The following is a 17,211-nucleotide window of genomic DNA, read 5'->3' as shown; positions in this document are numbered from 1 at the left end:
GTTGCGAATGGTCCTCGCCGATACCCCAGGAGCAACAGTGTCCCTAATTTGCTGGGAAGTGGCGGTGCGGTCCCCTACGGCACTGCGTAGGATCCTACGGTCTTGGCGTGCATCCGTGCGTCGCTGCGGTCCGGTCCCAGGTCGACAGGCACGTGCACCTTCCGCCGACCACTGGCGACAACATCGATGTACTGTGGAGACCTCACGCCCCACGTGTTGAGCAATTCGGCGGTACGTGCACCCGGCCTCCCGCATGCCCACTATACGTCCTCGCTCAAAGTCCGCCAACTGCACATACGGTTCACGTCCACGCTGTCGCGGCATGCTACCAGTGTTAAAGACTGCGATGGAGCTCCGTATGCCACGGCAAACTGGCTGACACTGACGGCGGCGGTGCACAAATGCTGCGCAGCTAGCGCCATTCGACGGCCAACACCGCGGTTCCTGGTGTGTCCGCTGTGCCGTGCGTGTGATCATTGCTTGTACAGCCCTCTCGCAGTGTCCGGAGCAAGTATGGTGGGTCTGACACACAGGTGTCAATGTGTTCTTTTTTCCATTTCCAGGAGTGTAGTTAACTTTACTTTGTGCAAAATGAATGACATTTATCTATTGATAAAGACAGGTTTGCACTCTTATATGCTCAAAAACAGCTTGTAGTCTCTCAGAATGCTGCTTCATGTTTTCACCAAAAATTATTACATCGTCAAGGTAAATAAGTGCTTGTGTTGGGGTGAGCCCTCATAAAATTGAAGGCGTTGAAATGTAGCTGGAGCATTACAAAGTCCAAACGGCATAGAAGATACTTGTATACTCCTGTTGCGGTTACAAATGAAGTTTTTGCTTGATCATCTGGATGCACTGTTAACTGGTGATAACCACTTGTTAAATCACATACTGAAAAAATTCAACATCTGCCCAAATAATCCAAAGTTTCCACTAAATTTGGTAAGGGGTAAATGTCGGCATGCAGCTTTACTGTATGGTTAAATGATGATGGCGTCCTCTTTCGTAAAATATTCCGGAGGTAAAACAGTCCCCCATTAAGATCTCCGGGCGGTGACTACTCAAAAGGACGTTGTTATCAGGAGAAAGGAAACTGGCGTTCTACGGATCGAAGCGTGGAATGCCAGATCCCTTAATCGGGCAGGTAGGTTAGAAAATTTAAAAAGGGAAATGGATAGTTTAAAGTTAGATATAGTGGGAATTGGTGAAATGCAGTGGCAGGAGGAAAAAGACTTTTGGTCAGGAGAATACAGGGTTATAAATACAAAATCAAATAGGGGTAATGCAGGAGTAGGTTTAATAATGAATAAAAAAGTAGCAGTGCGGGTAAACTACTACAAACAGCATAGTGAACGCATTATTGTGGCCAAGATAGACAGGAAGCCCATGCCTACTACAGTAGTACAAGTTTATATGCCAACTAGCTCTGCATATGATGAAGAAATTGATGAAATGTGTGATGAGATAAAAGAAATTATTGAGGTAGTGAAGGGGGACGAAAATTTAATAGTCATGGGTGACTGGAATTCGAGAATAGGAAAAGGGAGTGAAGGAAACATACTGGGTGAATATGGATGGGGGGAGATAAATGAAAGAGGAAGCCGTCTGGTAGAATTTTGCACAGGGCAGAACTTAATCATAGCTAACACTTGGTTCAAGAATCATAAAAGAAGGTTGTATACGTGGAAGAATCCTAGAGATCCTAGAAGGTATCAGATAGATTATATAATGGTAAGACAGAGATTTAGGAACCGGGTATTAAATTGTAAGATATTTCCAGGGGCAGATGTGGACTCTGACCACAATCTATTGGTTATGAACTGTAGATTTAAAACTGAAGCAACTGCAAAAAGGTGGGAATTTAAGAAGATGGGACCTGGATAAACTGAAAGAACCAGAGGTTGTACAGAGTTTCAGGGAGAGCATAAGGGAACAATTGACAGGAATGGGGGAAAGAAATACAGTAGAAGAAGAATGGGTAGCTCTGAGGGATGAAGTAGTGAAGGCAGCAGAGGACCAAGTAGGTAAAAAGATGAGGGCTAGTAGAAGTCCTTGGGTAACAGAAGAAATATTGAATTTAATTGATGAAAGGAGAAAATATAAAAATGCAGTAAAAGAATCAGGCAAAAGGAATACAAACGTCTCAAAAATGAGATCGACAGGAAGTGCAAAATGGCTAAGCAGGGATGGCTAGAGGACAAATGTAAGGATGTAGAGGCTTATCTCACTAGGGGTAAGATAGATACTGCCTACAGGAAAATTAAATAGACCTTTGGAGAAAAGAGAGCCACTTGTATGAATATTAAGAGCTCAGATGGAAACCCAGTTCTAAGCAAAGAAGGGAAAGCAGAAAGGTGGAAGGAGTATATTAGTGATGGGGAGCTCGTGAATGAGTCGCTCAAAAGAACGCTTCACTCCAGTGAAGTGTGAACTAACCACTCAATTTCAATGAACTGGTACTTCAAACACTTCACAGATAACACACTCCACACGTTTTTCTAGTTCACTGACTCTCTTCCCCTCTCCTTCATCCCATTACATCGGCGCTACGTCACTCATTCTCCCTTCACTTCAGTCCCCCCCTCTACTGCCTGTCGACGAATTGCGCGGCGTTTGTGGGAAACGATAGAATTTGCGATGGGTTGTGAGGGGCGAGGGGAAAGCAGCATCAGCTGCTTCCTGCAGTGCTGACATCATTACCCGTGACTATTTGTGCAGTTCAGTTATACTTCGCGTCTACCGGTAGCCTACCGTTGGCCGCGCTTGCGGTCAAATGAATATTACAGATACAAATGAAGAGGCTGGCTGTGTGAGCATGCACAGCCAACATGAAAATAAAAGGTTTGTTAATAACACTGTAAGAGGGATTTTACCTGAAATCATACCAATGACTACAGGTGACAGTTTACATTTTGAATCTGGAGGGTTATTACTCTCAACAAAAATAAAATCTACAGGAAAACTTCTGAATAATTATTTAACGTAGATATATAAACTTTGTGACAGTGGTAAACATACTCATTCTATATTGGAGTAAATTTTAAAAGGAACATAAAATTGGACTGCATTTCGTTGGTAGCCCTAGTTTTCAGTCCATGAATACAACAAAAAATGTTTCACTTGGCAGATGAAGACTTTTTTGGGCCCTTCATGAGAAAATGTCGAGCAAGATTAAATATAGTACCTTCTTTATATGTGACAGGCTTCTCTGTTTATCTGTCATTTGTCCCCTTCGACCATGCTCTATTTAAGTTGGCTCAGACGCTGTAAGAGCGTAAAATGTTGCGTGCACGTTACTGCACAGTTCGGCCATCTGTTCGTAAAATTATGAACTATTACGAAGCTTTATTGTACGAGCGAGGCGAAACGTGGTTGAGCGGCGAAGTGGGCAACTTCGCCAGGCTTCCGTACTTCATGAATGAACTACTTCATTTGAACGCTTTATGGCAAAGAGTGAAATGAATGAAGTCGTTCACGGGAACGAATGAGTTCGACCCATCTCTAGAGTATATAGAGGGTCTATACAAGGGCGATGTACTTGAGGACAATACTATGGAAATGGAAGAGGATGTAGATGAAGATGAAATGGGAGATACAATTCTGCGTGAAGAGTTTGACAGAGCACTGAAAGACCTGAGTTCTATTGGAACTATTGACGGCCTTGGGAGAGCCAGTCCTGACAAAACTCTACCATCTGGTGAGCAAGATGTACGAGACAGGCGAAATACCCTCAGACTTCAAGAAGAATATAATAATTCCAATCCCAAAGAAAGCAGGTGTTGACAGATGTGAAAATTACCGAACTATCAGTTTAATAAGTCACAGCTGCAAAATACTAACGCGAATTCTTTACAGACGAATGGAAAAACTGGTAGAAGCCGACCTCGGGGAAGATCAGTTTGGATTCTGTAGAAATGTTGGAACACGTGAGGCAATACTGACCCTACGGCTTATCTTAGGAAATAGATTAAGGAAAGGCAAACCTACGTTTCTAGTATTTGTAGACTTAGAGAAAGCTTTTGACAATGTTGACTGGAATAGTCTCTTTCAAATTCTAAAGTTGGCAGGGGTAAAATACAGGGAGCAAAAGGCTATTTACAATTTGTACAGAAACCAGATGGCAGTTATAAAAGTCGAGGGGCATGAAAGGGAAGCAGCAGTTGGGAAGGGAATGAGACAGGGTTGTAGCCTGTCCCCGATGTTATTCAGACTGTATATTGAGCAAGCAGTAAAGGAAACAAAAGAAAAATTCGGAGTAGGTATTAAAATCCATGGAGAAGAAATAAAAACTTTGAGGTTCGCCGATGACATTGTAATTCTGTCAGAGACAGCGAAGGACTTGGAAGAGCAGTTGAACGGAATGGACAGTGTCTTGAAAGGAGGATATAAGATGAATATCAACAAGAGTAAAATGATAATAATGGAATGTAGTCGAATGGAATGAAGTCGAGTGATGCTGAGGGAATTAGATTAGGAAATGAGACACTTAAAGTGGTAAAGGAGTTTTGCTATTTGAATAGCAAAATAACTGATGATGGTCGAGGTAGAGAGGATATAAAATGTAGACTGGTAATGGCAAGGAAAGCGTTTCTGAAGAAGAGAAATTAGTTAACATCGGGTATAGATTTAAGTGTCAGGAAGTCGTTCCTGAAAGTATTTGTATGGAGTGTAGCCATGTATGGAAGTGAAACATGGACGATAAATAGTTTGGACAAGAAGAGAATAGAAGCTTTTGAAATGTGGTGTTACAGAAGAATGCTGAAGATTAGATGGGTAGATCACATAACTAATGAGGAGGTATTGAGTACAATTTGGGAGAAGAGGAGTGTGTGGCACAACTTGACAAGAAGAAGGGACCGGTTGTTAGGACATGTTCTGAGGCGTCAAGGGATCACAAATTTAGAATGGAGGGCAGCATGGAGGGTAAAAATCGTATAGGGAGACCAAGAGATGAATACACTAAACAGATTCAGAAGGATGTAGGTTGCAGTAAGTACTGGGAGATGAAGAAGCTTGCACAGAATAGAGTAGCATGGAGAGCTGCGTCAAACCAGTCTCAGGACTGAAGACCACAACAACAACAAATGTCGGGTGTGGTCACAGCATTCAAAGATCGGTAATCAACACAAAAACGGAACTGTGGTTCTCCAGAAATTGGTTTCTTCTTTACAATTACAAGAGGCGAACGCCATGGTGGGTTTGAAGGATCTCTTGGTTTTATAATTCCAGCTTGTAATTGTTCTTTAACCATGTCTTCTACTAACTCTCTTTGACTGAATGGTATTTGGTAAGGTTTCTGTGTGATTGGGGCTGCATTCCCTGTATGAATACAATGCTGAACTAAATGAGTGACAGGTAAATTTGCACGTTCTCGGAATAAGTCTGCATACTCCAATAAAACAGGCGCAAAAATCTTCTGTTCATCAGCTGTCAAATGTTGTTTCTTTTTCAAAATCGAGTGCTTCAGTTCATTATTAACTTCGTCTCCTCGTTGCAATTTTGCGGTACTATTACAAAAATATGTGTTTATAACTGCAGCATTTGTTACCTCATCTGGAATCTGTATTATGTCACTTTTACTTAAGCTTGACACTTCAGCAACTTTCGTTCCTTGTGGCAAAACAACATCCTCATTGCTCATATTTGTTATTGTAACCGGGACTTTTATGACATTCTGTCTCACCATTGTAGCGATATCTACATGTCTAGCAACATAACAATGCAATGTATCCAATAACTCACTTTTCTGGGATCGCTCAATTAATAACAAAAATTCCTTCCTTGCATCAGGGTGACTTAACTTCAACATAGATTGTCTTTCGTGCTCCCTTGGGAATTTGCTGAGGCTGATGAATTTGAACATCGACTCAGACGGTTTGAACTGATCCGTCGTTTGTGTGGTCCATTCCCATGACGTCGTATTGCTGCTCCTGTGAGTATGATCTGAAGAATGATTTCCTAGGCTGTAGTTGCTGTGGCCTAGTCTGATCCTTTGTTCTGCGACAAACATCTCTTCCTCATTAGCGGACAATAAATCAAATCCAAGTACACCATCGTAACACGTTTCGTTATTTGAAACTACTTGCACCCTTGCTGTGTATTTATCTTTATTTTCACCTTCATCTTGGCCTTGGCCAAGAAATAATTCTACGTCAACTTTTCCATAGTTATGTAGCCTTCCTCCATTTAACCCTCACACTTTTATTAACAGTGGTTTCAATTTATCCTGTATATCTATGCAACGCCACATTAATGAGGTCTGTGCTCCTGTGTCAATACGTAGTTTGATGTTTCTCCCATAATATACGGCACCTATCACTAAGTCATTTTAGGTCTGATTTTCACTGGAACTAACAGGAATCACTGTCTCTGGCTAGGGGCAGATGGAGTGGTGGCCCATACATCCCCATACTCGTTTAAAGATCTGGCAGATTGTCTGTTGTTCACATTACCTTTCTTCTTGTTGCGACAATCTCTCAAAACGTGACCCTGCATGCCGCAGTGATAGCAGATTCGATTCTCTTTACAATCCTTATGCTTGCGACCCAGCTTATTGCATCTGTAGCATTGTTACTGTTCTGTTGAAAACTCTGTGTTCTTGTTTCTGCATCTCATTCGGTCGTCTTAGTGCTTCAACGAAACCAACAGCTGATTCTACTGCTTCCTGAAACGTTTTACATCACGCCAATCGAACAGCTTTGCTTACTTCCTCTCCATGCAACCCATGAATGAATGTGTCCAAGGCGCTCTGGTTGGCTCCGAACAACTGAATGCAATTTTCATCTTCTACTAACTCGTACGTTTGAGCATTGATGTTTCGAATTCTGTCGGCAAACTGCTTGATATATTCGTCTCGTCGCATTCGCAAACTGTTAGGCTGCTCTCTGTAAAATCTGATCACATTTTTACGTTGAAATCTCTGAACAACAATCATTCTAAACTCATTGTAATCTTCTGTTTTCACGCAAGTAGGCTCCGCGCAAATGAAATCTTGTGCTACTCCCTGAATTCTTAATTTGGCAACCACTAGCTTATCGGAATCTGCCCATGATCCTAACAGGGCGGCACCTTCAAGTTTATGAAAAAACACTTCACATCATCTTTGGGTTTCCCCTAAACACTGGTACTGATGGCAATAATGAAAAATTCTTTATTGTAGTTGTACTTGTACTGCATGAACTATCATTTGACAAGTCTCTCGGAATGTTACGCTCGCTTCTTTCTGCTTTTAACTACCAAATATCTTCTTGCAGTTCATTAATAAGAGTTTGTAGATCGACGTTACTCTGACTGGATTGCGACATTTTGTCTAATTTAACGCCAATGAGTCACTCAAATGTAAAATAAAAATCCATCACTGCCTTTCGTATTCTAGCCAAACTGGAGTAGACCAACCTGAATTCCAGCGTTGGATGTCCCCGCATAGTCAGAAGATGTTCACGCTGCTGCTGCTCGAAGTTCACGTTGTACTGCACCTCTTCAGGACTGTAGATTTTCCATAATCATCTCCATGCTGACACCACTTCTATAAGGGGGTAGTTTGTGTGTGTTGTTGCCCCGATAATGATTACATGAATATTTGGTCAGGATTTGTAAGCGGTGTGTCCTTGAGATACGGCAATACACGAACATGAGAAGTAAGTTTAAACAGTTTTATTAACAAAGGCGGATTATAAAACACGCACGCTATGCGCACCCATCATCACAGTGTCTGATATCCTAACACCGACTAATTATAGTCGTATCAAAAGGCTCCATGGTGAGCTAAGAAAAGAGAGATACTCACACCCGAGGCCGCGCTGCGGACTGTGGCCAGTTGTGTACTCTCCATCGCAGTGCGGCCGGACGCGCGTCTACTGACCAAGCAAATTGTCAGCATTCCAGACAGGGTGGCTGGCGAGCGCGTGTCCATACTGTACGGCTGTGTGCAACCCATAGACCCTTACAGTATGTTATTTTGCCTAATACTGACTGCAGTTCAGACACATTGCGAGGAACAGGCTGGTCACGGATTGCAAGCAAATGAGATTGGAGGGGGTGCATTCCCTGACTATTTATCACATGACGAAAATAGTCACACTTTTCAAGATGACACATGAGTCCTGCTTCTGACAACACTTGAAAAACGATATGAAAATTGGCAATGTGTTCCTTTGGTGTACAACCTGAGATGACAATATCATCAAGGTAGTTTGAACAAAATGGTACTTTCGCAGTCAGCTGTTCCAAGTAACAATGAAAAATGGTTGCTGTGGAAGCACTGCGAAAGGGCAAATGCAAATACTTCAACAGTCCTAAGTGTGTGTTTACAACAAACACTTTCTGTGATTCTTCAGCCAGTAGAATTTGCAAATAGGCATCCTGCAAATCTGTCTTACAGAAGCAACATCCTGCACCAAGCCTGTCCATGAGTTCCTCAGAGTGAGCTAACAGATAAGTCTCAACTATTGTCAGTGGGTTGACAGTACACTTGAAGTCAACACAAATGCGAATGCGACCAGAAGGCTTAGGCAACAAAACAAGAGGACTTGGCCATTGATTAGCTTGAGTGGGAGCAATTACACCGTTACCTTGCAATTATTTCAGTTTAGTGGCTACTTTGTCTCTTAATGCATCAGTTCTTTACCAAGTTTTGGTGGCATAATCATATGTGTTTCTTGTAATATTCAACTTGTTTCAGCTTGGAGCAGCTGTTACATCGGGAAATGCAAGATTTGCAAAAGGATCAAGATCTCATTGCAGCTGCACCACGACTTTCCATTCCTGTTGTGAGTATTCAAACAGTAGTTGTAACTGTAAGTTTAATGTAACTAAACAACTACCTTTATTACTGGAACAGAGCCTCTATGTTGAACTTTTGCATTACATTCTGTTCCCTGTATCTGATACATTTTCCAAGAACAAATATCATTCTGTGAACTGTGTGAGAACCTTTATACTGAGTATTAAAACACTGTGCTCATGACATTTATATGCAACTTGCTGAAAAGCTGATCTATTTTAGAGATTATACCGGGTCAGTAAACTTTGCAGACACACCAGAGAAGTGTCGACAAGCTCAGTTTGTATGGTTAATTTAACTTCAGTATGAGCTAGTTAGATGTAAAATGATCTGCCCTAAGAATTTATCAGCATACTGGATGCAAGAGGTCAGTCGATTATCAATGATGGAGCTGTAGTCAAGGGAATGTATACTTGCTTGCCATCCTGGCTCCGGATGACAAAAGTATACCAGAGCACACCTGAACCAGCAAATCAGATAAGAGCCTGTGGGTCACATGTCAATTGCAGCACGAAATAGGACTATCAGGAGCCAGGGCTACATACAAGGGTGCCACTGTCCAGGCTTCCTCTTGAATCTTTTCACCACAGAACATGCCTCCTTTTGTGAACTGATATGCGTGGCCGAAGAGATGAGTGACAAATACTTCCTTCGTCAGAAAAGTTCCAGGACAGACTTTTTTTTAAAAAAATAGGAAATAACACTTACCAAGTAATGATGCTAGCTCCTATCAAAGTAGTCCCCTTGGCCATCTGTACACATTTTCCAACATTTCTAGAGTTATTGGAAGCAAGCAGGGAAATTTTCTACTGTAATGCTTGTAAGCTCATTTGTCACAGTGTGTTTGATATCTGCAGTATCTTAATGGAGCTTTCTTTTCAGTTGCATTTTCACTTGCGGAAACATGAGAAAATTGTCAGGCAAGAGGTTGGGCTAATACGGCAGATGTGGTATGGTATATCAGAATGTCTGGCCAGATACTTGGTAACATATGAAGTGGCATAGGTTCTTGCATTGTCGTGCATTAAGAACCAGTCCTGAGAATGCCACAAATCAGCACGGCGATGTAGAATTGCTTGTCGCAAATGTTTCAAGACTTCGTTGTAAAGAGTTTAGTTCACTGTATGACCTGGAGGACCATACTCATGGTGAACTAATCCTTTGTTATCAAAGAATGCATTCAACATTGTCTTTGTTCGCAAAGGTTGTCATTAGACATTTTGTGAGGTTTGTGATCTACATCTACATCCATACTCCGCAAGCCACCTGACGGTGTGTGGTGGAAGGTACCTTGAGTACCTCTATCGGTTCTCCTTTCTATTCCAGTCTCGTATTGTTTGTGGAAACAAGGATTGTCAGTATGCCTCTGTGTGGGCTCTAATCTCTCTGATTTTATCCTCATGGTCTCTTCGCAAGATATACGTAGGAGGGAGCAATATACTGCTTGACTCCTCGGTGAAGGTATGTTCTCGAAACTTCAACAAAAGCCCGTACTGAGCTACTGAGCGTCTCTCCTGCAGAGTCTCCCATTGGAGTTTATCTATCCTCTCCGTAATGCTTTCGTGATTACTAAATGATCCTGTAACGAAGCATGCTGCTATCCGTTGGATCTTCTCTATCTCTTCTATCAACCCAATCTGGTATGGATCCCACACTGCTGAGCAGTATTCAAGCAGTGGGCGAACAAGCATACTGTAACCTACTTCCTTTGTTTTTGGATTGCATTTCCTTAGGATTCTTCCAATAAATCTCAGTCTGTCATCTGCTTTACCGACGATCAACTTTATATGATCATTCCATTTTAAATCACTCTAATGCGTACTGCCAGATAATTTATGGAATTAACTGCTTCCAATTGCTGACCTGCTATATTGTAGCTAAATGATTAGGGATCTTTCTTTCTATGTATTCGCCTCACATTACACTTGTCTACATTGAGATTCAATTGCCATTCCCTGCACCATGCGTCAATTCGCTGCAGATCCTCCTGCATTTCAGTACAATTTTCCAATGTTACAACCTCTTGATATACCACAGCATCATCTGCAAAAAGCCTTAGTGAACTTCCGATGTCATCCACAAGGTCATTTATGTATATTGTGAATAGCAGCGGTCCTACGGCACTCCCCTGCGGCACACCTCAAATCACTCTTACTTTGGAAGACTTCTCTCGATTGAGAATGGCATGGTACATTCTGTTATCTAGGAACTCTCCAGTACAATCACACAATTGGTCTGATAGTCCATATGCTCTTACTTTGTTCATTAAATGACTGTAGGGAACTGTATCTAATGCCTTGCGGAAGTCAAGAAACACGGCATCTACCTGGGAACCCGTGTCTATGGCCCTCTGAGTCTTGTGGATGAATAGCGTGAGCTGGGTTTCACACGACCTTCTTTTTCGAAACCCATTCTGATTCCTACAGAGTAGATTTCTAGTCTCCAGAAAAGTCATTATACTCAAACATAATACATGTTCCAAAATTCTACAACTGATCGATGTTAGAGATATAGGTCTATACTTCTGCACATCTGTTCGACGTCCCTTCTTGAAAACGGGGATGACCTGTGCCCTTTTCCAATCCTTTGGAATGCTACGCTTTTCTCGAGACCTACGGTACACTGCTGCAAGAAGGGGGGCAAGTTCCTTCGTGTACTCTGTGTAAAATCAAACTGGTATCCCATCAGGTCCAGCGGCCTTTCCTCTTTTGAGCGATTTTAATTGTTTCTCTATCCCTCTGTTGTCTATTTCGATATCTACCATTTTGTCATCTGTGCGACAATCTAGATAAGGAACTACAGTGCAGTCTTCCTTTGTGAAACAGCTTTGGGAAAAGACATTTAGTATTTTGGCCTTTAGTCTGTCATCCTCTGTTTCAGTACCATTTTGGTCACAGAGTGTCTGAACATTTTGTTTTGATCCACCTACCACTTTGATATAAGACCAAAATTTCTTAGGATTTTCTGCCAAGGCAGTACATAGAACTTTACTTTCGAATTCATTGAATGCCTCTCGCATAGCCCTCCTTACACTACATTTCGCTTCGCATAATTTTTGTTTGTCTGCAAGGCTTTGGCTATGTTCATGTTTGCTGCGAAGTTCCCTTTGCTTCCACAGCAGTTTTCTAACTCAGTTGTTGTACCATGATGGCTCTTTTCCATCTCTTACGATCTTTCTTGGCACATACTCATCTAACACATATTGTACAATGGTTTTGAACTTTGTCCACTGATCCTCAACACTATCTGTACTTGAGACAAAACTTTTGTGTTGAGCCATCAGGTATTCTGAAATCTGCTTTTTGTCACTTTTGCTGAACAGAAAAATCTTCCTACCTTTTTTTAATATTTCTATTTATGACTGAAATCATCGATGCAGTAACCGCTTTATGATCACTGATTCCCTGTACTGCATTAACTGTTTCAAATAGTTCGGGTCTGTTTGTCACCAGAAGGTCTAATATGTTATCGCCACGAGTCGGTTCTCTGTTTAACTGCTCAAGGTAGTTTTCAGATAAAGCACTTCAAAAAATTTCACTGGATTCTTTGTCCCTGCCATCCATTATGAACGTTTGAGTCTCCCAGTCTATATCTGGCAAATTAAAATCTCCACCAGAACTATAACATGGTGGGGAAATCTACTCGAAATATTTTCCTAATTATCCTTCAGGTACTCAGCCACAACAGCTGCTGAGCCAGGGGCCTTTAGAGACATCCAATTACCATGTTTGAGCCTGCTTTAACCGTGACCTTCACCCAAATTATTCCACATTTCGGATCTCCATCAATTTCCTTCGATACTATTGCACTTCTTATCGCTATAAACACGCCTCCCCCTTCACTGTCCAGCCTGTCTCTGTGGTATACATTCCAATCCGAGTTTAGAATTTCATTACTGTTTACATCTGGTTTCAGCCAACTTTCTGTCCCTAGTACTATGTGACCGTTTATTAATGAGAGCAGTTCTGGGACCTTTCTATAGATGCTGCTGCAGTTTACTATTAGCACATTAATATTGTTATTCCCTGTTGCATTTTGCCTACTCCTACCTTGCCGCGTCTCAGGAGGCATGTTGTCGGGCCTAGGGAGGGAATTCTCTAACCTAAAAAACCCACATGTGCACTCCACACGTACTCTGCTACCCTTGTAGCCACTTCCTGCATGTAGTGCATACCTGACCTATTCAGGGGGATCCTACATTTCTCCACCCGATAGCAGAGGTCGAGAAATTGATCCGTGACTGTGCCATTCAGTACATTGATGCTTCGAGTGAGGGTCATACTGGTAGCACCAACTTTCATCTCCAGCAATAATCTTTGCGAGAAATGTGGGATCATGTCATTCTGAGTCTATCCAGTAGTTCTGCAGAAATTCTTTGTCTCTCCTCTTCCTATTCGTCTTTTAATGTGTGAGGGAGGAGTTTTGCCTTAAGTTACTGTATCTGTAAGTCTTTGCGTATATTCTTAAGACACACATCACAATTCTATTTAAATTTTTCTTATATCACACGCACAGTTACATGATGGTCTTCTTCCGATAACTGCCTTATATGTCCGTGTTTGCATCAGTATGTGCTGTAGATGTTTGACCTGCTCTGGGATCACATTTCACTGAATCTCTACCTTCATGAAATCATTTGATTCACTCAAAAACATGACTTCTTGAAAGTACCTCCCCCATTTTCTCTCTCTTATTCATTGTCTACATTTTACTATGGGTTTTCCGGAGCTTAAAACAGAACTTAATGTTACCTCTGTGCTCGCAATCAGCATCCATTGTGTCAACGTAACTAATGCACCGAAATCCCAAACAGTGTATTGCTAAGCATAGCCCTGGCACCTAGTGAGTTTGCATCGAACCATGGCTGAGGTCATTTTGTGGAGGCACACATACCAGGTAACATAAAAACACCTGTTCCTTTATAGTATTGCAAAAAAAAACCTGTCCTGGAACTTTTGTGACAAAGGGAGTTCTTATGTTTCACAGCTAGAGCAGACTCTACCTTGATATTGGTAGAGAAGCATTAACCGAAGGGTGTCAGGCAGGAACATACAGAGACACGATGGGCAGCATAATGTGAGCAGCTATAACCTGCAATGACCATACGCCCCTAATTTTTGAAGGGCTGTCCTGAGAATTGCATCATACAAGGTCTGTTGAAAAAATTCCAGAACTTTGTCAACAAAATTTTTCTGCGCTTACTTTTTAGTTATTGTGCATGGTCTCTTTTGAAATACTCTTCTCCACAATTGATACACTGCTCCCAATGCCATTTTCACTTCTGGAAGTGTCTTGGAATGCCTCTTGCTGAATTACGTGAAGCAGCATCTGCAGATTTTCTTTTCTCTCATCTATCATTGCAAATCCTCATCTTTTCAATGGGGTTCTGAACTTTAGAAATAAAGAAAAGTCCGGAGGGGCCAGGTCTGGTGAGTATGGAGGATGAGGCTCCACAGTCATTTAGTTTTTTGTGCAATAGTCACTCATCAAAAGGGCTGAATGTGCGGGTTCGATATCGTGATGCAAGAACCATGAATTGTACCACCACATTTCAAGCTGTTTCCTTTTCACATTTTGTTGCAGGAGTCCCAACACATCTCAATAGTACCATCGATCAGCAGTTGTCCCTGTGGCAGGAATTCGTGATGAACTAATCTTTCAAATTCAAAGAAAACTGTCAGCATGACTTTGACATTTGACCTGACCTGACAAACTTTTTTCTTCTTGGAGAACCTTTCCAACCCATTGTGAAGATTTAACCTTGGCCTCAACATTATAACTATAGACCCATGTCTCATCACCAATTATGATTCTCTTAAAGAACATATAATTTGCTTTTCACACAGTGCGAGGCGAAGGTCTTTCTGGTCTTGGTTCATGAGCCGTGGGATGAACTTGGCAGCAGCACAATTCATTCCAAGATGCTGTGTCAGGATTTCATGACATGATCCAACTGGAATGTTACATTCTTCTACAATATCTCAGACAGTCAGTCTTTAATTGGCATGCACAATTTTGTTGATGTTCCTGTCATGAGCGTAGTCAGTAGACGTCAAAGGGTATCCTGAATGAGGGTCATCTTTAATTTCTGTCAGGTCAGTTTTAAACCGTGTGAACCATCCGACACCGAATAGGGCTTCAGCACTCGTCAGTGTAGGCTTCGTGCATCATTTGGTGTGTTTCTGTAAAACTTTTCTTGGGTTTCACGCAAAACTGAATGCAGATGCATTGCTCCTCTAACTTTGCTATTTCAATGTTTGCAAACTGTACGACACAACATGCTACTTAATACAGCACTGAACAATAATTAACAGACTTTCTTTAACTTTCTTTCACATGAGGTGGCATTTTCAATTACGGCTGGCACTATAAAGAAGCACTAAAAAGTACACGTTGGCAGCAGTGATCTGAAAATGGCGCACATGTCTTCTCCTTGAGTCAGAGTAACTGCCGCTCATGTTCGGAACTGCGATCATAGCGCTGCCACTGATAGAAATAGAAACGGAACTTACTTTGTGGATGACCCTCGTAATTCACTTTCTGTGAATTCCTTGACATCAGCTGTGTATTAGGTATAGACCTGCTAACCCAGATGATGAATTTAGTAGACTACAAATGAGGATGTACACAGTGTGATATTAAAGTTTCTATCAGTCTGGGGAATGTGTACAGATAACTGATCTGGTTAAGGTGAACACTCACAAGTTGGAAAGCTAGGTTTGAGTCCCAGTCTGGCAAAAATTTTCATATATTGGCATTGGGGTTGAAGATCCGTATAACCGCTGCTGTCAAGTAATCCGCAGTCAGGAAATTAATTTCAAAACTGAATGAAATGCCTGTCAACCAGAATGTCTAAATGCATTAGCATCCACTATCTACTCCTAAATGGATGGATGGATGGATGGATGGATGTCAGTAAGATTTCCAGCACAATATAGAGCAGCTACCCCAAAGAAATTAAGACCTTTTCTTAATTAAAAAAAGGTGCATTGGAAAGCACCAGTTCTACATCTCAAACATTTTCACATATAATTAAAGAATCGGTACATGAATTTCAACAGAAATTTCGCATTGTATAGCACAGCTACTGCAGAAAGCTTTAAGCTTGATTTATTATAGAACTGGCTGACAGGTAATGGAGATAAAGATTTAATGTCAGTCTCAAAGTATTTTTTTTCACAGCTCCTGGGATATTTTTCTTTATGTTCCATAATGACCAAAGGTTTTACACTATGGAAACATATTCTATTGATAAACATAATGAAATTTGTTATGAAGTTGTCATGTTATTACTGTTGGTGTAGGTTGTGTAGATACTGATAAAACATTGACTTTTTTAATGACATTTTCTTGTGTGTATCTCAGAAGGTTTATGTTATCACTATGACATGCACATTTTCTTATGATGTTGTGAGCTTAGCTAGACTTTGCCTAAGCTTACCTATCACTTTGCCTAACTAAATAATTAAGAAACTCACAGAATATGCAAATACAACTAACTGAATTGACTAAATTAATATAACTGATACAAGGAATATTTGCAAACAGCATCTACGTAAATCACCACATGCTGCATTTCACTGCTAGACAGAAAATAGATGTTTTACATCCCCATTTGTAACCATTATGTCTTATCTTATGTGTAATTTGAAAGTAATATGTACATCTTTACTCCACAGCACCAGAAGTCACCTACAACCTTTATAAGTTGTCACGAAGATGTGCAGCGTGATGCTTCAAGACTAATAGAAGAGATGGACACACTTCTCAGTACAGGAAACTATACTGAAGATGATCCAGTTATTTTGGGACTAAAAAATGAGATAAGAAATCTACAGTTGTGAAATAACTTAACCACCTGCGCACATAATTAAATTGTTAGCCTGTTTCTAACAAAGATGTCATCATAATACTGTATGTAATACATGACTCTTAAGTGGTGGCATTGTGGTTTTCCTTCCAAAGACTGGTTTAATGCAGCTCTCCATGCTAGCCTATTCTGTGCGAGCTATTTATCTTTGTGTAACTGCCAGATTACCATATTTGCATGAATATAGGCCCCATCGAATTATAGGCTGAATCTAAACTTTTGTTATGAGATTATAGTAAAAAGTGAATCTTGAATATATGTTGCACTACTAAATTTATGATAAAGTGCACTTAGATAGTGCTTTTATTTGCCTGTTTTGACCCCCTTTCATCAAATTCTTCATAACTAAGGTTGACTTATCACATGGACACATACATGTGACATTCATTTGTCTCAGAGCTCTGCCAACATTAAGCTGCCCCTAGTCTCGAAAGCTGCAGATTGTTAAGGGTAACGGTGCCAGGGCTATGGCAAGCAGCCAGTGCTACCTTCCTCTCATCGCTCCTTTCCCCTAGGCAGGCAAAATGCCCCTCTTGCCATTCCCAACAGCCACCGT

At 41.2% G+C, this 17,211-nt stretch overlaps 1 protein-coding gene across 2 annotated transcripts in view; it reads left to right on the top strand.

Moving 5' to 3' along the window:
* Nucleotides 1–16,727, top strand: part of LOC126195278 (centrosomal protein of 120 kDa-like) — a 238,950-nt gene extending 222,223 nt beyond the window's left edge. For both annotated transcript variants that reach the window (XM_049933815.1, XM_049933814.1), the window contains exons 14-15: nt 8,684–8,771; nt 16,465–16,727. In XM_049933815.1, coding sequence (XP_049789772.1) covers nt 8,684–8,771; nt 16,465–16,629 — 253 coding nt within the window. In that variant the 3' untranslated portion in view covers nt 16,630–16,727. The remainder of the gene's footprint in view (nt 1–8,683; nt 8,772–16,464) is intronic.
* Nucleotides 16,728–17,211: the final 484 nt, after the last annotated feature.

This window comes from Schistocerca nitens, chromosome 7, assembly GCF_023898315.1.
Source record: "Schistocerca nitens isolate TAMUIC-IGC-003100 chromosome 7, iqSchNite1.1, whole genome shotgun sequence".
In the NCBI taxonomy this organism is placed as follows: domain Eukaryota; kingdom Metazoa; phylum Arthropoda; class Insecta; order Orthoptera; family Acrididae; genus Schistocerca; species Schistocerca nitens.
The sequence above is the reverse complement of the archived record's forward strand: the minus strand, read 5'-3'. Positions and strand labels throughout refer to the sequence as shown.